We start from the raw sequence: 19,420 nt of genomic DNA on the forward strand, positions 1-19,420 counted from the left end.
GCCTTTCCCTTCCCTCTCTCCCTCCCTCGCGCCGCCCTCCGCCCTGAAAGGAGCTGCGCGCTCGGGGCCCGCGCCCCGCCGCTGCCCGGAGCAGGGAGGATGCCCCAGATCTGCCCCTTGCAGGACGTGCGGCCTTACCTGTTTCGATGTGTGTGACCCTCTCAGCCTGGGAGCCCTGGAGCCTGGAGGCCGCACTTGCCCCGGCTCCGCACTCAGCAGAGCTCCTCGCTCCAACCCGGGGTTCAGTGATTGCTGAACTGAACCCACCTGCTACTCTGTCTCCCGCTGATTTGGCCCGGCTGCTGGGTGAGGAGCTCGCTCCTCCCCTGCATTTCTAAGTGTAGTTATTAGGCCCGTGTCTTGTGCCCATGAAAGAGAGTGAGCCTGCTCAGGAAGAAATAGAGGGAACCAAAATGTGTTCGGGCCCCGCCAGCTGGACACATCCAGCTGTTCCTGCACTTTTCCATGGCTGTCAACCTCCTCTTCACCCCCATCCAAGAGTGAGAAGTTTGAAGTTCATGAGCACAGGCCAACACCTAGAGACATGTGTTTCTAGCAGCTCAATGGCTTGTACAAAGGAGGATCCCAAATGTAGGTGGAAACATGAATGGGAAGGTACATCGGCTCCTGTGAGAACTGCCTCCCCACCCCTCCCCCGCCCCCAACTTATCTTGCCTAAATAAAAGCAACAGAGTGACAACCAGACTCATTGGGGATTACAGGGGAGGGGCACAAAAGCCACCATTTCAAGGACTCATGCTGGAAATGATTAAAAGGCACGTTTTACTGTGCTTGGCCACTTGAGGTTCTCACTTGGGCTCCCCTGGCTGTCTCCGGGTCTCTCTCTTTTTCTCACACACACACACACACACACACTCACACTCACACAACCCCTTGGCAACTGTTTCCTCCAAGTAGCTACAGCTGATTGACCCTGAGTGATCACCTGACCCAAAGGGCCCTAATGCTTGACTGGAGAGCAGCCAATCAGATAGTCTCCATAAAGAATCTAAGCTAGAGACAGTTGTCAGAGGTCCAGCACTTAGTGATGATAATGCAGACTCAAGACTGGGGGCGTCCATTTTTAGCCACAGGCCTGCCGATGAGTAGAGAAACAAAACAGTGGAGCAACGAAGTGTGCTCAAGAAGCCTTGTGGTCTGAGTAATGAAAAGCCGTGGACCTAGAAACTCTTCTGAGGGCCTACCTGTAGTTCTCAGGAGGGCCAGCTGTGCTTCCTTCCTAGGACACCTTCCTAAAGCCTTTGTAATGACCCATCCACCTTTACTTGAGCCAGTCAGCCAACTAACAAGCAACGATTTCTGAGAACATAAATTTAACAAGGTGGTCAATAGATTCTCAGCAGATGTGTGTTCATCTTGTCTTTGCTTAAGAGTGGTAATTTTACCTTTTTTGAAAGTTATGCTTTAGCTGTTTCCTCTTGCCTAGTAGAAAGCAGAGAACTCACAATGACTGCTAGAATTTTCACGCGGGAGATTACAATAACCACCTGCTCCCACACCACCACCCTGATAAACCTTAAAGACATGTTGAAATGTCAAAGTAGAATCTTGTTTTGATTACATCATTCATAATTCTTGTTCAGGGTATTTTATACATAAGGATATGTCCAAAATCTGATCTCCACCCTCAGAACTCTTATCGGGGAATCATGAGACACACAGCTCAATAGCTGTGTGATTGAGCTGTGTGAACTTGGACAAGTTCACTCCCATTTCTGAGTCTCTTGTTTCTTCATCTACAGAATGAAGTGGTGGGAGAGCATAATGGTTCTCAAACCTGATTGTGCTTCACAATCCCTTAGGGAGTTTGTTACATTCGTGGGCCCATCTCTAGAAATTCTGATTCAGTACATCTGAAGTGAAATCAAGGGATAGGTATTTTTTAACAGGAATTAATTACATCAGGTGATTTTGATGTAGCTGATTCATGCACTGATGTTCGGGCACCTAGAACCACTTCCAGCTCTAACGTTCTGTGGTTCTCTATTCTTCACCAATTGCTGATCTCTGTATGCAGGGCTTAGGTTCTAAATATGACATGGTCAAATTTATACATGGAGATCTCTTAAACTGCTCACGCATGCTTTTGCATCTACAATCCTCTTTGGTAATTTTTATGCATACTGAAGTTTGAAAATGACTGAGCAAGACTAAATGGAGGAACAAACAAAGGCTTGACTGTTGGATGCTAGCTCCCAGGAACTACCAGCAAAATAAGGTGTAGAGAAGGCAAAGCTGAGTTTATTGTACACCATGGTAAGGAGAGTCCTGCCTTGGCAGAGTCTTAGCAGCATCTTGGACTAGGGGAGAGCACAGCAGGGATATTTATAAGGTTTTGGAATCTGGTTTAAGGCAGGTCTTTCAGTGGGGGTAGTGCTTGATTAACTTTGGCTAAGGATTGTAATATACTAGGTTAGGATTGGTGGACACAAGGCAAGATTTTCAAAGAGTCTTGGAGGGTAAATAGTCTTTAGTGTTATCTATTGAAAAGTTTAAGTGTTTTATGTTCATTTCAATGAGATTTTGGGGGAAGTTCTTGAACAATAAAGTTACTTGTAACTTTCGTCTTTCTATGCAAGAGTTTTTTTGAATAGTTGAAGTTATGTTGATAAAGACAGGGGACTGGTAAATTCCCGTTAAGGTGACAGTTATCTATATGGGTATGAGTGGATTCTAAGGTCTCAGAATTATGCAGATGTCTTGTTATTCAAACTTTTCTGCCTCTTAGATAATTATCAATCTCTCTTGAAAGGCCAAGTGGAATGGATGGTGAGTTATAAATCAGTGCTATTCAAAGTGTAGTCTGAAAACCAGTATTGTCTGCAAACTGCTGTTAGTCCTTGATGATCTAAATATAGAAACTAGAGTGTTTAGAAACTTTTATACAATTTAACAGTGCAATTTTATATTTATTCTTTTTTATTGTATTTTACAAAAATATTGATCTGCGATGGATTGCACCTTCACCATAGATCGTTTGAAAAGCACTGTTCTAACTTGCTCTGGTTTGCTTACAGATATTTATATACTCTCTTTTGATAGTATGCTTATATAGTCCTTATGGATATGAATTGATTGGGTGTTTGTTCAAAGGTTAAATGACATAATATATTGGAAAGCACATTGCCTGGGGCCTGGCACTGAAGAAGAGAGAATCTAAATCTAGCTTAATCAGGGACACACACCACAGGCTGTTCATTGATAAGATGCAAAGAAGAACCTGCACCAGCTCCCTCTAATCTAAATTGAGATTTACAATCATGGCCCCACTGACCAGCTGCCCCTCTCATGCTCGGTCATTGGTTTCATCTTACCCAGGTGTTACATGATAAGGACAGCCTCATGAGTTACATGTGTATTGCTGTGAGACTCTGCTGACTCTCTAGGCCAGTCTCTCTTCGAAATGTATACCTAAGCAAACTGTCCTGGGAGAGAATAACTCAGATTCCAGTCCTAGCTCAGTGGCTAGATGACCTTGGACAAATATCTGCCCTTTCCGTACTTTCATTTCCATCATCAATAAAGTGAAACCAAGGTAGTTCCAACTAACTGAACATCCCACTTATCTTATGATCGACAGTTTCAATCTAGGTTATACCCAACAGAATGAGTACATTTGTGTACCCGTATACATGTTCTAGAAGATTCATAGCAGCACCATTCAAATGCCTGTTAACAGTTGAATTGATAGGTAAATTGGGATGGTCACACAATGTAATGTTATACAGCAATGAGAATGAACAGTTTGCAACTACAGAAGCAATAGGAATGTCCTTCACAATATAATGTTGAGTGAAAAAAAATTCAGACACAAAAGAGCATATGCTGTATCATCCTATTCATATGAAGTTCAAAAAACAGGCAAAACTAGTCTCTGATGTTAGAGTCATGGTAATGATTAGGCTTGGGAGGGGTGGTGAGCAGAACAGGGAGGGGGGAAGGTATGAGAGAGGCTGCTGGAGCTGGTGATGCCCTGTTTCTTGATCTGGGTGCTGGTTACATGGGTGTATTTACTTTGAAAATTCATGGAGTGTTTACTTGATAATTTGAGCAATTTTCTGTAAGTATATTGTACTTCAATAAAAATTTACACACTTATCACAAAAATGACTGATTTTTTAAAATGAAGCCATGGGATTGCATGCTCTGTAGGGTCCCCTTTATGGTCTCTTTCTCCAACTCCCATGTTTAACTTATGAGCTGTTCTGATCATCTAACCCTTGAGTAAGATGAAACCGATGACCAGTGGCCCACATCACTCAAAAATCCACTCAAACTAGGGCAGTTCTGTCCCCAGACCTTCCCTTAGAGGACCATTTTTCTAGCTAAGCACGTGCAGCCCTCAGTCACCCAGCATTGTTCCTATTCTGGTCCCCTCAGCAATTTCAACAGGTAGGGCTTTGTGCTTTACAAGGCAGGGCCATGTCATGGTGAAGGTCTGGGGTTCAAATTGCCATTCAGCAGCCAAATATCTGTATAATTTAACCTCTCTGTGCCTCAGTTTTCTCATCAAAATGAGTTCTCTCCTCGTAAGGTTATTGGGACGATCAAGAGAGTTAGTATAAATAAACTACTCAGCTCAGTGCCCAGCAGATAACAAGTCTTAGTTCAATAAATATTCGTGGGCTTCCCTGGTGGAAGCAGTGGTTGAGAGTCTGCCTGTTAATGCAGGGGACGCGGGTTCGAGGCCTGGTCTGGGAGGATCCCACATGCCGCGGAGCAACTAGGCCCGTGAGCCACAACTACTGAGCCTGCGTGTCTGGAGCCTGTGCTCCGCAACAAGAGAGGCCGCGATAATGAGAGGCCCGCGCACCGCGATGAAGGGTGGCCCCCGCTTGCCGCAACTGGAGGAAGCCCTCGCACAGAAACGAGGACCCAACACAGCCAAATAAATAAATAAATAAATAATAATTAAAGGTGCTAATAATTAAAAAATAAATAAATAAATAAATAAATATTCGTTACTAGTATCTCATTTGAGACTCATATGATATTATCGTTACCTCCATTACACAGATGAATAACTTGAAATTTGGAGAGTTTAAACTTGCTTCAGATCACATAGCAAATAACCGAGAGGATAATACTATAGCCTTTAGAATCTGTTCTGCCAAAGAGTCGTATAATCTACAGTTTTCAGCTAGGATTATAGTCCTTCAGAATAAAGACTATATTTCCCTGCTAGGTGTGAGCACATGACTAAATTTCGACGAATGAGATATAAGCAGAAGTGTTACATGACAGCTTCTAGGAGTCCTCCTAACAGTAGATGGGAATTGGATGTTCAGCTTCTCAGACCATCATACTATGCGATACAGGCCAAGCCTCCCACTGAGAACAGCTGGAAAAGCTGGACAAAATGTAAACTAAATCTGTTTGAGAGCACTGGAAAGCTGACGGAACTTACAGGGCCAAGATCTAGGAGAAGGAGGAAACCCAGAGAGGTGAGCCGGTCACTTGGGACTACTTTCCGCCTAGCGGCACCTGCCAGTTTCAGAGGCAGCAGCTGAAGAGGTTGAGCAGGGCAGTTGCCAACCTCACAAGGGTAGACAGACAAAAGTTCAGGTGGCACCAAACCGGGGGCCTCTAGTAAGGCCCCCTCGCTTTGGTTTGGGACTCCAAAAGATTTCACTCTAGTAGACAAAGAGAAAAGAAAGGCATTTTCAGTTAAAAAAAAAAACACAACTGAGAAAAATTATTAATAAATAGCAGATCCAAACAAAAGGAAATACTAAAGTGGATGGCAGAAGGAAAATTGTTCCAGATGGAAGAAGAAAGAACAAATAAAAGGGTAAATATACGGGTGCAACTAAAAGAATATTAACTACATAAAATGACAATAATAATGTCTTACAGTGTTTAAAAATATATAAATCAAATTAAAATGCACAAAAGCAAAAGCATTTAAATTGGGAAGTGAGTAAATGAAGTTAGTTCTAAGATCCAGGCATTATATGTGAAGAAGTAAAAGTAACAATTTATACTGGACTTTGATACATCAAGGAATCATGTTGCAACCTCTAGGGTAACCATTAAAAGAATAGTAAAAGAGTAACTACTAAGATAATGGAGAGATAATTGGAGTCCCTGTGTTCCATTCAGACAGATTTCCTAAATTGTGTTTATATCTGTCATATTTAAGGCAACTTATCTTTTGCATTCTGTTTTATTTTGCTGTGTTCCTTTTTTGTTGTGTAGGTTAAAAACCCAGGATAGAGGTAAACTAAGCATCGCAAATCAAATTAAGGTAAAATTCAAACTGGAAGAGGCTTTCACTGGGGAAAGCTTCACATTCCGCAACCGTGAATACCATATGTTATGGGTTGAATTGTGTCCCCTAAAAAAGACAGGTTGAAGTCCTAACCCCTAGAACCTTAGAATATGACATTATTTGGAAGTGGAGTCACTGCAGATGTAAGTAGTTATGTTAAAATAGCATGTTAGGTCATACTAGGTGGGCACCTAATCCAGTAAGACCAGTGTCATTAGGAGAGGATGGAATTTAGACCCTGACATGCACAGAGGAAAGATGATGTGAAGACACATGGGAGGAAGAGGCCCACTGGAATTGTGCTGTCACAGCCAAGGAATGCCTGGGGCCACCAAAAGCTGGAAGAGACCAGAAAATACCCTCCCCTAGGGGCTTGAGAGGAAGCATTGCTTGGAAGTCACCTTCATTTTGGACTTCTGGCCTCCAGAACTGTGAGAGAATAAATTTCTGTTGTTTTAAGCCACCCAGTTTGTGGTGCTTTGTTACAGCAGCCCTAGGAAACTGATATACCATCTAAGGGACAATATGGGAGGCGCCTGCAGATCATGAAGAGGGTTTTACAAAGGGTCTGGATCCCAATCAGTCATTGGAGGTCGTCTGACCACATCAAAGCAGCGGGATCAGGGGATGTGGAGAGAAGCTAGACAGAGCCTCTTGGAGACCTCTTTAATCACTGAAAGCAAGGTATGCTCACGGGATGAAAAGAATGTGTGAAATGAAATGGTTCTGGACTCAGAGCCTTAAGTGAGAATTCTTTTTGCACATCTCCCTCAGGAACTCTGGGATATTAGCAGTGGCCTTCGAAGACCAGGCTGCCAGTGGGCATGTGCTTCAGGGGTCCTACTTGTTGAGGGCAGGGGTGGGCAAGGGCTTCTCTAGGTGAGCAGGGAAGGCATTGGGCCGGGGGAAAGTTGGCGGACCTCAGCCTTGGTCTGTGACCTGCTGGACTGAGGGTGGGAATGTTTTTGAGGATCTCACAGATGATGCTATTCAAATGGCCTCTGATCCAGCCATGGCGGAATGTGTCCCAAGTTCCTAGAGACAGGTGACCTGCTTACCTATTCTTCAGGTGCCTAGGAATAAAGTGTAAACATTAGTAGGGGGATTTCCTCACCTGAGCATGATAGCTGAGCGTCACCTACATGTAGAGTTGAAGCCACTAAAATCAGTGGCTCCTACTTGAGTTATTTAGCAGAGGACTGGAGAACCCTCCAGAGAATCAGCAGCAGGGGTGAAGACTTTAAGGATAGAAAGGGGCAGTTGTCAGCCGCTCCAGACTCAGCCAGGCAAGAATACCTGGGGTTCCAGTGATTCTGTTGGTGTGGTCTGTGTCACAGGCCGCCGAGATTATTCCCAAGGTCTCCCCTACCCCTCCCAGGGCAGGTAATCGGGGGAGCAAGGCCTTCTTTGTCACGGATGTAATCCGTTGTAATCCACCTTCTTCCCACACCCACCTCCTTCCCACACCCACCTCAAGGCTTGTGTGGTCTGCAGGAGCAAGAGTCTCTGCTTTCATCGTTGCTGGGGAAGATATTAAGGCTTTTCATACTTAAATGTTTCCTTTTAGGGAGGAAGGTTAGAAGTATTACATCTGATGGTGAGATGCAACCGAATCACCAGGGCCAGAGAGTGTCTTCAAGGTGTACTTGAAGAATCATTGGCCAAAAAGATCTGTAAGAGGCTGGGTATTTGGTCAGCAGAGGCCAACTCAGAGAGAGAGTCCCAAAAGGTAGGTGACAATGCTCTGAGAAGTGCATTTCTTGGTCTTGTTTACTGCTTACATCTCCTCTTGTGGAAACTGCCCATTCTTTTCTGTTCTGCTGAGATCTGAGGTGTTGTTTTCTGTTTCTGCTGTTGGGATTTGAACAGTTTGAGATTCACCATGGCCATCCCGACTATAAAGTTATAGGCTAGCCATTTCCATTTAAAAATTGGAGCCTATGTAGGGCAGACTCACCCTTGTAAGGAACCTGCAAGGTAGGGAGGAGGGGAGGGAGGGAGGCAGGGAGAGAGGAAGGGAGGAGAGAGGATCAGCCGCATTTCACAGATGAAGACACTGAGGCACAATTGAGTTGTTCAATATCATCCAGTGAGCAGTGGCAGAGCTGGAATTTGAGCCCTGAGTTAGTGACTCATGCTCAGCTTACCATGTTTAGAATAATTATACTTGTTGATTTTTTCTTGAGCTATTGATTTGTTTTCAAATCACACACTTACGGTTTTGGGACTACCACACACACACACACACACACACACACACACACACACACACACACATTTCCCTCAAATTCTTAGGGAACCATTTTCTGTTATTCTGGGGATAGGCAGGGGGCTGAATTCTCGTGCCTCTAGTGTATTGGGAACTGCTGCCCTGTATCAGGTTATTTCAGTGTCACACAGGCCCACGAGTGCTGCTTCCCAGTGACCCCTGTATTGCTCCACACCCTCCCTGCTCCTCCTCCCCACCTCTGCACACTCTCCGTAAGGACCTGCAGGAGCCACCTCACTCTCAGCTGGTTCCCAACACACTCCCTGGTCCTTCCTCTCCCATCCCCTTGGCCCTGTGCTCTTGGCTCCCTACCCTTGGGACTGGGGATTGGATTGTATAGTGCAATTTCGGGCAAAAAGTCCCCTGGAGGGGTGGGTCCACGGCAGTGCGTCAGCAGTACCTGATCCCCCAGGATAAACAAGGTGCCTGTTCCTAGGGTATCATGGTTACTGTAAGATTTTTGTGAGCAGTGGTGGAGGTTAGGTAATTTAACTGTTTAAACGATTGTTTTTGTGTTTGAGTATATATAGATGTAGAACAGAAGGGGAAAAAAAACACTTCAAAGTGGCAGCTTGGGCTTTTAATGCCAGATTTCCCTGAGCAGTGCTGGGCACTGGTGTGTTGGGAGAGGGTGGCAATGAGAACAGATCTAGGAAAGGAAGGGAAGGAACAGGTAAGCACAAGGCACAGGTCTGGGTGGGGACACAGAGAGAGGTCATACAGCCTGGCGTCAAGGGCCTGGGCTCTAGAGGCCGACATCTGGGTCCAGCCCCAGTTTCACCACTTTGTACCTGGACTACCAGGTGAGCTCCTGGGCCTCTGTGTCTCCGTCTCATCATCTCAAAATGGGGCAATGTTTATCTTAAGGATTTTGTTTTCAGGATTAAATGGAATAATGCACCTACAGAGCTTATTACAGCACCTGGCGGGTGAAGTGAGCTGCATTCACAGGATCTATTACCATTATCAGGGTCAGAGGGCTCCTCAGGGGAGCTGTGACAGCATAGGTCTTGCTTTTTTTGTCTCTAGAAAGGAGCTGGGAGAGGGAGTGAGTGTCAAATTATCAATCCTGCCCTGAAGGCTGAGGGGTGGTGAGAGTCAGCGTCCCACCAGGTCAGCTCAAGGGTGGCTCTGTGGGCAAATGAGCCCCAGCATGGGCACAAGGAAAACTTGCAGAATGCCATGGAAGGTGGCTGGTCTTTCCCTTGGCATGTTAGCGCTTGTGAAACAGGAGCTCTCATCTGCAGTTATGTTTACTTCCTGTTGACAGTCAACGTAAAAAATGAATCATTTCAAATATCCCACCAGCAGACAAAAGCTTCCAAACAATGGGGGAACTCAGTGTGAAATGATGGGGACCAGACACTTGATTCACCTGATGCAGCAATTCTGGTGAATCATGTGCTCACATTTCATGAATTTGCAATGCCGGGATTCAGAACAGAAACAAACAAATAAACCAAAAACTTCAGTCCTGAAAGAGTGTGAGTTGAAGGAAGGGGCCAGCTCCGTGCAAAGGGGAGTATTCCTGTTGCGTGAATGAAATACGAAACCGGGTTGTATCGGGTAAGAGAAATGGGAGCTGGGACAGGAGAGGCCCCCTCTCTCCCCCTCCCCAGCTCTGAGAACAGCTTTCTTTGTTGAGAGAATACACCTGAGGCAAGCCTTCTTCACTCCTCCTCCCACTCACATCCAGGTAAGTCCTGCCAGGTGCCCCAGTGGGACTAAAGCATCCAATGATAATTCACAGACTCCTACATGAAATCAAAGCTTTGCTCACGTCCTTTCACTGGAATAAAGAAATGAAACGGACGCTGCCCTCAGAGGTGCCAGACCAAACCCGCATGTTTGGATTCTTTCTACAGAAAACCATTTATTTTTGGTTCATTTCAGTATTTATAGCAGTGCACATGTAACACATTTCAATCCACGTGAATAGTTCCCAATCGTTGGAGCAAATTAATCTTTCACAAGCCACTCAGCAGTGAGGTTAGAAGACAAACAGTAGGTGAAATAGTACACGCTCCTCTGTACATGGACCTTCTTATTACAATAAACTCCTACATTTGAGCTCACTACATCCAATGACTGCCACTCTCTCCGTTCATGTGGCAGCCCCAGCTGCCCCCTGCCACCTCTGCCCTGCTGAGGGAGTTCTCTGATCAACTGCCTGGGTGAGACATGCTGCCATTTTCAGTTTGGAAGGAAAAGCCTGTAAATCTGCTTCCTGGGAAGACAGACATTGCTGAATTGTCATCTGCCTCCAGAATGCAGAAAACATCAATTTCATTGCAGCTCATCAGAGCTGGAAACACCTGCCACTTCCTTTCTCAGTTGCAATTAATATGCTGCATCTCTACATCCACTGATTCCAAGCAGCCTAACACTGCCAAAGTCCAGGTTTAAATGAAACAGTATAACCTGATATTATTTTTCACAGTTTTAGAAACATGAACTTACTTGTGTTTTTATTGCCAAAGAAGCACTACAAATAGTTGGGGAGATAAGTCTTTGTGCTTGAGATAAATGTGAGAAGAATAGGTTGATGATTATAATAAAAATCGTTCTTTATTTTTTGCTTATTTATTTGGGAGTTGTACTCGTTTATCTTTGTATTTACTTGCGGGTGGAGGAATAATGTTCTTTCTGTATCCTTACATCTAGCACAGGGCTGCTGAATCCCACAGGTATTTGGAAGACGTTTATTAAACAAATAAATAAATGAATGGTTTGGGAGAGCAAGCTTAAGAACGGTCCTCTTGGTCCAGCTTACGTAAAATTCTGAAGTTTTAATTGTGAGCCTTTTGGTTTAACTTAGAAGCTGTGTGAGACTATGAAATGTGACCTGAGGCTGGGGCTTTCTGTCTCATTCAGAGTCCTAAATGGCTCAGCCTTGATCACAAGTGTTATTTTATGGGAAAGTGAAGGCTCCGTCTGTTTTCATCATAATCCTACCCATACTGTATACACAGAAACTGTCTTCAAATGGTACAATATTTTACCTTTTGAGGGTCTTAGAACTTTCTCTATTGCAATCATTTAACATAGTTCAACAGCCACAATATTTGTATCCTTTTGGAAATGATCATTAAAATGGTTTTTAAGTACTGGGAAAACTGAAAGCCAGTGTAAGTAGAAGGCTGTTAAATATGAGGTTTATGTTTTAACTTGGCCAGATAAGACTCAGCCTTAAACCACAGAACATAATCTTTGGAAGAGAGAGTGAACAAATTGCTTCTCTCATCTATCAACAGAATACTGGGGCCAAGAACCACCTTCTTTCTTGGCCCTCTTGGGAGAATCTTTCTTTTAAACCAAAATAGAATTAAAATAAGTGGCAATTAATCCTTTTGCACAAAAACAACTCAGACACTACACATTTGAGCATCATCTGTTAAACGTATGCAAGCATCAAATGGTGACTGGGCTTGAATAATTCTACCCATTCTAGAAGGAAAACTGAAGTTATGTATCTTTCTTAAAATGAATTAACATTCCTACGCATCTGTAGTCTTACCTCTGAATGCCTGATGGCAGAAAATATTATCTTGACTATCTCCATAAATCTTTAATACTATACAACTTATTGCCCCAAACCTCTGGGTTATTTGCCTATTAAATAGCTTATATACCAATAGCTTAGTGCTAATAGGTCTTCTCCAAATTATAACACAGGAAAACCAGAATAATGAGGAAATCATATTAGCCATTTCCACCAAATATACAAATAAATAAAAATAGATAAATAGCCTTAAGTGGCACAGTTTTCAGAGAGAGAGAGACAGAGAGAAAGAGAGAAATAGATGCTTGTATATATTTCCTAATAATAGAATTCAGGCACTAGAAGACCTGATTATTAAAAGAAAAAAGAAAATAAAAAGAAAAAGGAAGGAGAGAAGAAAGAAAAAGAACTACAACCTTTGGAGCTTGGTATATCCATGGAAAGGTTGCGTTTTAATACCACCCAAAATGTTGGCTGACTCGGGAAATCCAAGCACACTTCTAATTTCCGGCTTCTCAGCTGACCAGATTTGTGTGCGTGGACAGCACCTCAGACAAAAGTGGTTTATGGGTTAACTTATATTGAGGTAAGTTAGCTCTCCAGGCAGTTGGGAAGCACCATTTGTCCAACAATACATTTAAACACTTGCAGAAATGACAGGCCAAACATAAAACAGAGTTCTTCAGTCTGTCTCATGTCAATGATGGACTGACTCCTCAAAGAATCCCACTGAGGGAAAACAATCAAATACTTTATGACAACAAATCACCATTTAAAGTCTTTTCTTTGGTTCCCCTATGAACAGTCAAAATGTCCCAGGAATCATGTCAGTGCACAAACTCCATCTCCCAGCTTTCTTTTCACATTGAAAATGTCATCAAAAAATCCATTACCCAGTTTGGGATTTGGTAAATGGGACCACTGCTCCCCACTCCACCTTGAAGGCAGAAGTGGCCTTGTCCTGTCGTGGATTTCCTGGGCAACCCCTGGACACAGTGTCAGAGACGTTTCTCTGTTTAGACCGAAGACCACCACTGAGAAGCATCCCTCACCTGGTTCACTAGAATGTTCGTTTTTAGTAGCAGCATCAACCTCACCAATATTTTATCAACAAATGAAAGAGTTTTATAATACTTTCTGCCATTACCAATAGTTACAAAAAAGTGCTTCAAAATTATTCATTTTCTAGAAACGTTTTTCACTATGTTCTAGCGGCAATAAGGAGAGTGCTCTGGGGAAAAAAAAAAAAGCTTTTCTAAGCCAACAGCATTTGGTATTAACTAACAATCCTGCTGGTATGAAGTCAAAGTTTTATTTCCTTTTTTCCTTCTTTTTTTTAAAAAAAATAAAATTAAGGCTCAAATGTTCTATTAAACTCTCGTTGCTTATGTATATTATATTAAGGCTTATAACTACACCTGGTAAATTAAATTCACCCTGGATTGAATTAACACCTGCTATATGAATTATTTGCTTTATGTAATCAGTAATCTCAAGGTTTCTTCTCTTTCTCTGGAAACACAATTTAAATATTAACCTAATCTTTAAACTGCGGCTGCTTCTTTCTGACATTTGGAAACCGGTCATCCATGCAAAAAAAGGCAAATATGGATATATTAATGAAAAGGCAGCTTCTTAAAACCTTTAGATGTGTAACTCAATGAATTTGGGAAGAGAAAAATGATGAAAGCAGCAGGAAAATCGATCTCTCTGTCACTTTCTACGGAAAACAATGCTGATCATCTGCCACGGTCACCTCCAATTTAAGAGACCCACTGAAGTTCACTGCCAATTTCAAAAGAGTCTTTGTATTTTCTTCATTATAATCTCTGGAAGGGTCTTGGGCAGCTGGAGTACATATGAGAGAACCTTAAATTCTTTTAAAAATATTGCAGCATGGTATAAGTTACGTTCCAGGTCTGACATATCCTGTGAAAGGAAGAAGGAGTGAGTGAAGGGTGTTTGGCCTGATCTGGTCCTCGGCTTGCTCGCCGTGGGGCTTCCTCATGTCCTGCTAAGCTGACAGCCCCTGGAGAATACGAAGCTTTCAAAGTGCTGGTCTTCAGCCTTTTCTCTTATGCGTTGTTCCTCTAAGGAATCCACCAGTTCGTCCCTTTGCTCAATTACTTGCATCATCTCGGTGAGTATTTCTTGCTCCTCATTCGGATCATTCTCATCTTTCTGGCTCTCTACAGAAAAAAACAAACAAACAAAAATAAATAAAAAATAAAAACAAACAAAAACACCCACATTGGACTTCAGGTAAGACTTGACCCCAGGAGAACTTTTGGCATGGGCATTCTTGATTGTTCTGGACTTGTTCTGCCTTCTAATTCCCATGGAGAAAACAAGGAAATGAATTTAACACCAGGGACCTGCCCTCCAAGTCACAGATTAGAAAGGTGGGTGCTTTGTGCTGCTGTCAGCTCAGTTTTCATCTTGAGACTTTATATAAAGTGACAGGGAAAACCCCTTTGTGAGAAAAAGGAGTTAATACCAGCCAAGTCCTGCCAAGCCCTCCAACCTGCCCTCCCCTCACAAAAAAGAAACCAACAAGACAACACAAAGGCAGTTTCCCCTAAACATGTCTGAGCAAAGCGATCTGTGAGAAAAGTTTCTAAGTAAACCATCTGCATCAGTGGAAGCTATTTCAATGATAAGAATCCTTTTTTCATTTGTAGTTAATGACAAATTGCAGCCCTTTGAATAGAGACCAGGCGGCAGCCAAGTGAGGTTATGGCTGGCCGCTAGGAGGATGTTTCCAGACTGTGACTGTGTTTCTCCCTGAGTACATGACCTTCTTCCTAATTGGCCTGAGACATTCGATTGCCTCAGGGAGACAAGATTTTTATGAAAGGAAGGAAAAGAGTAAGAAACAGGTAGTAATGACTTTCTGACACTCAAAATAGGATTTTAAAGGCAGATTTTAAGTCTTGTCAACCAGATTATTGCCTTGGGAGAAGACTCAATAAATTCTGTTAGCCCTTCCTATTTACCACACTGGGACTAGGCGGTGGGCCAGATACCAGAGCAGAGATGGTACCACTGTCTCTTGCATCAGGCTGAGTTCTGAGAACAGTGTCAGGAATAAGGTACATATGACAAAAGGGAAATAAAGAGGCACCATTCTCTTTGCAGCTCATGTTTGATGGGAGGGAGGACAGAGAGGCAGGAGAAGCTAAAGGTGAGAGCCCTGGGCTCCAGTCTCTCCATTCTGGGCCTTGGAAGCCCCCAAAGAGGCAGGGAATGTCACATCATTTGATGGGAGCACTGGGGGGCTGAGGGACTCTTGCCCTGCCCGTTGCTTGGAACTATGGGAAGAGGCCAGCTGGAAAGGCGCCCTGTGTATAAACATGGGACAGGTAGAACTTCACGGTTGAGCAGAGAAGAGGGGTCTGGGTGTGGCTCCCCAGATCTTGATCTGCTGTGTGTGGCACACATTGGTAGAGCCTAGAAAAGTCCACTTGCCCCAGAGATGCAAAGGGAGCCGGCCACTGGGCCTGCCACGGGTCTCCCCATGATGAGGGATGGAGCGGCCCTACAGTGGAGACTGTCTGGCCGGGCTGAGCGGAGGGTGTGCTGAGGTGAGGCTGAGCGAGGCCAGGAGTGAGGCTCCAGGCACGCTGAGAGAATGGCCAGGCCATGGGTCAGGCCAGCCACACACCTCGGCTGCAAATGCCAGCAGAGACAGTGGCAGCCTGATGACAGGAGATAGCTATGTGGGGGTCAATGAGTCAGAGAAACCCACACAGATTTCCAGTGCTGTGAAGTCACACAAACCTGCCTCTCGCCATTACCTGGAGGTCACCTTAAGAATCAAGCAGATGGAAGGGGTGGCAATCTGCAAGACTGAACATTTCATCCCCAAAAGACTGAGCATTTCCTAGAGGGACTGCATCAGCCTAAATTATTGCATCAGACTAAGTTTACCAGAGAGGGATAAAAAAAGTTCCCTTTCCTCCCTCCCTCCCTCCCTCCCTTCCTCCCTTCCTTCCTTCCTCCCTTCCTCCCTTCCTCCCTTCCTCCCTTCCTTCCTTCCTCCCTTCCTCCCTTCCTCCCTTCCTTCCTCCCTTCCTTTTCTTCTTGATAACTAGTGGTATGAAGGTTTCGCACAAGATGACAAGGCAAAATGAAGAAGCTATATTTTTTTGTACACCCCAGAAGAGTGAGAAGATGTATGACCATCATTCCTTAGGAAGAATTAAAAAAAAAAAAAAAAAAAGATTCAAAAGTGACTAATGGAGTCTTTGGTGGTATGTATTTTACCACCCTGAAATGGAGCAAATTAAAATTTTTATGAGATGTATAAGTGAGATATTAGTTATATAGTATGGTTTGTTAATTTAGGTACACTTCAGTATTCATGCCCCTTATTTGATTATCAACACAGAAAAATTGAAATTCCTCTCTCAGTTTTGGTTTGTCAATGATGGAACCATCTGAGCCCCTTCTGACGAATAAAAGATGATGTATGCCACTTTTATCCATTCTGTAGAGAGCAGTTCTCTAAGGATTTTGTTAGAAACAGTTTTCTACTGCTGTAAAGAAACAATCTACAAAGAAAGAACAGGAGACCCCGAGTCTGTGATGATCTGTTCCCAAGTGTTAGACCCATCATTTACGTTGAGCATGCTTTTTAAGTTCTCAGAGACTCAGTTTTCTAATCTGTAAAATGGCGATAAAATACCTAAATAAGAATGATCATGATGATAATGTCTCATATTTACTAAGGGCTTGCTCTGAAGCAGGTAACCCAGAGGTAGGTGCAATGCTCAGTCCATGAGGTATACAGAAATGATTTAACTTGCTCTTTCAGACTTAGGTCTAAATGTAGGAAAGCCATGCACGGATCTGGCCCCACAAACATACAGGCACAGAACAGAGTGAATATGCCTCGCATGCTGGAGCCTATGAATGCATATATCAGTGTATGGTGTCGATTAAGTTTATCTCAACTCTCCCTCCTTCATGGTGGAAATAATTTTCTCATGTGTGATGCCCTGGCCCAGCCCATGGTGGGAAGGATGCTTCCTTCATTCCTTTACGTTCCCCAGTGCCTGGCAGAACCAGGCCTGCCTTCCTCTGTGCTCCTAAAGCACGTAAGTCATGACCCTCATCTCACTGTGTCATAACTACTGGTCTGGGCGTCAGTCTCCCGAGTGAGGCCACAGGGCAGGGCTGCTCTTCTCCATCTGCCAGGCCCACTCTAGATTCTCAACAAATATTTGTTAAATGAATGGATGGATAAGTGAATGAATGCATGACTAAATGACTTTGTTCCTATTAGCACATGGGATGGAGCTAAACGCTGCTCTCACGGCCCCAGCGAATGAAGCTAAGACGGATTTGCTGTGCTCTGGTGGGGGCAGAGGAAGGCTGGCTTTGTGCCCCCTCTGACTTCCAGGCTGGTGACACCAGGCAGGAAGAGCGCTCCACTCTGCAATGTGCAGCATGTTCTGGTCAAGTGTCTTCATGGGGGAAAATGTCTTTAACAAAGGCCCCAAACATATCACCATACTCACCCTCCTTGAGCATTTTTTCTCTTAATTTCTGCTCCAGTCTGCTTTGATGATCTTCTAATTCTAGTTCTCGGGCCCTGGGGATGAGAGAATGTTCAAACTTTGTAAATACTGGAGATCTGTGTAGAAATAGTGACTAACAAACCCATTGACCATAGCAACTGCGTTCTTTTTTCCTTATTAAGACTGGGGTCTTGGAATATCTCTAAACTGAAAGTTTTGCTGCTGCTACTGCTGCTGAGATATGCTGAACCCAAGAGATGATGGGGAGCAGCTGAAGGTTGTAATGTGCCCTCAGCAAGCTTTTGGAAGGCCACCCAGGACTGGATCGTGAAGAAATGACTCGAACAGTAGAAGCAATGACAATCTGAAACTCTTCTCTCTTTTAGGGGCAACGTGACTTCAAGTATCACCTCTAACAACTCCCAGATCTCTGACTGTGGTAAACAAGAAAACAAGGAGGAAACGGGAGTGAGACATTTTGTCCGGGTGGAGGCAGAATACTCAGACAACTATCCATCTGGTTGTAAGTGATGTGGGAAGAAGAATCAGCGACGTTTTGGAGGAGTCAAGCTGGAGTGCTGGGGACTCAAGTGTGTCCACCAACAGAACAGCAAAGTCAAGAAGTGAAGTTAGCTTTCGGTGAAGCTCAGACAGAACTTCATGACCTTTCCACGCCTGGGGACAGCCCATGTATGTCAGAGTATGTGTGTAAGCTTCCCACACGCTGGGCCGTGTGGTAATGTGGAGGTTCCGCAAACCTTTGGGAGTGCAGGTCTGGCGTTCTCAGGAGAAACGAGGACCACAAATGGATGAGGCAGGGGTCAGAGGTGATAGGTGAAGTCACGTAATCTCTAAAACGGAGGCTATAGAGCAGCGGTTCCCAACCTTTTTGGCACCAGGGACCAGTTTCGTGGAAGACAAGTTTTCCACGGACAGGAGTGGGGGCCGGGGGAGGGGGGGAAGGTTCAGGCGGTAATGTGAGTGATGGGGAGCGATGAGAAGCGGCAGATGAAGCTTCGCTCGCTCGCCCACCGCTCACCTCCTGCCTGCAGTGCAGCCCGGTTCCTAACAGGCCACGGACCAGTACCGGTCCACAGCCCGGGGGGTTGGGGACCCCTGCTATAGAGGACAAAAAGGTTTGAAGACAGGACCTTGGGAACACCTACATTTAGAAGCCAAACCAAAGAGGTAGAGCCAGGGAAGAAGCAAGCAAAAGGCTGGAAGGGTAAACAAGAAACGCAGCATCACAGAAGCCAAGAGAGGAAAGTTTTAGGAGAGAAGAGAGAGAGATCAAGGGTGTCCAGGGCTACAGAGACACTGAAGAGGGTGAGGGCTGAGTCTAGGTCCCTGGGTTTGATGTGGAGGGGGGCCTTCCCTTCCAGCCCTACCTGCAGGCTGCATGTGTATCTGCTAGAGCTTTGGGTCACTTTACTACACCCTGTTGTCCCTGTCGTTATTTTTACTACTTCTGCTATTACGTGGGCCAAGGTCCACGCTTTGTTCAATACTCTCCCTTTTGTTATTGACACTCAGCTTCCCTTGGCCCACTCTGGTAGCCAATGGAAACGCACCTCTCAGATCTTCCTTTAAGAGAGAACTCTGGAAGGAGTGCAGCGTGTAGTGAGCTGACTGCTGTAGCAGAATCCGCTTCACTGTCGTGCCGAGGCCACACTGTCCCTGAGCAGCTCCAGCCAGTGAGCGAGCACAGTGGCGGTGCTGGAGCTGGGCCATTTCCGCCCCGCGTCGGACCCCTCGGATGGGCAGTCTTTGCTCTGGGGCTCCCTTCGCCCGGCTCAGAGCTTCTCAGGGCTGCACTGCAGTCTGTGGCTCCTCCT

The 19,420-nt window shown here is 44.6% G+C and overlaps 2 protein-coding genes across 9 annotated transcripts in view; both read right to left on the minus strand.

Moving 5' to 3' along the window:
* The window catches only part of PARVA (parvin alpha), a 184,684-nt gene extending 184,333 nt beyond the window's left edge, over nt 1-351 (minus strand). The window contains exon 1 of the mRNA XM_082341609.1: nt 139-351. The gene's annotated coding sequence lies outside the window, so the exon portion shown is untranslated. The remainder of the gene's footprint in view (nt 1-138) is intronic.
* Nucleotides 352-10,338: 9,987 nt separating this feature from the next.
* The window catches only part of MICAL2 (microtubule associated monooxygenase, calponin and LIM domain containing 2), a 222,047-nt gene continuing 212,965 nt past the window's right edge, over nt 10,339-19,420 (minus strand). For 3 of the 8 annotated variants that reach the window (XM_082341344.1, XM_082341343.1, XM_082341341.1), the window contains 2 exons: nt 17,586-17,659; nt 10,340-14,252 (listed from right to left, as the gene is read on the minus strand). In XM_082341344.1, the coding sequence (XP_082197470.1) occupies nt 14,068-14,252; nt 17,586-17,659 (259 nt within the window). In that variant the 3' untranslated portion in view covers nt 10,340-14,067. Of the gene's footprint in view, nt 14,253-17,585; nt 17,660-19,420 lie in introns of all 8 variants that reach the window. The other 5 variants (XM_082341338.1, XM_082341347.1, XM_082341346.1 and 2 more) reach the window with 3 other exon arrangements.

The sequence above is a fragment of the Balaenoptera borealis genome (assembly GCF_965194805.1).
Source record: "Balaenoptera borealis genome assembly, chromosome: 11".
In the NCBI taxonomy this organism is placed as follows: Eukaryota; Metazoa; Chordata; class Mammalia; order Artiodactyla; family Balaenopteridae; genus Balaenoptera; species Balaenoptera borealis.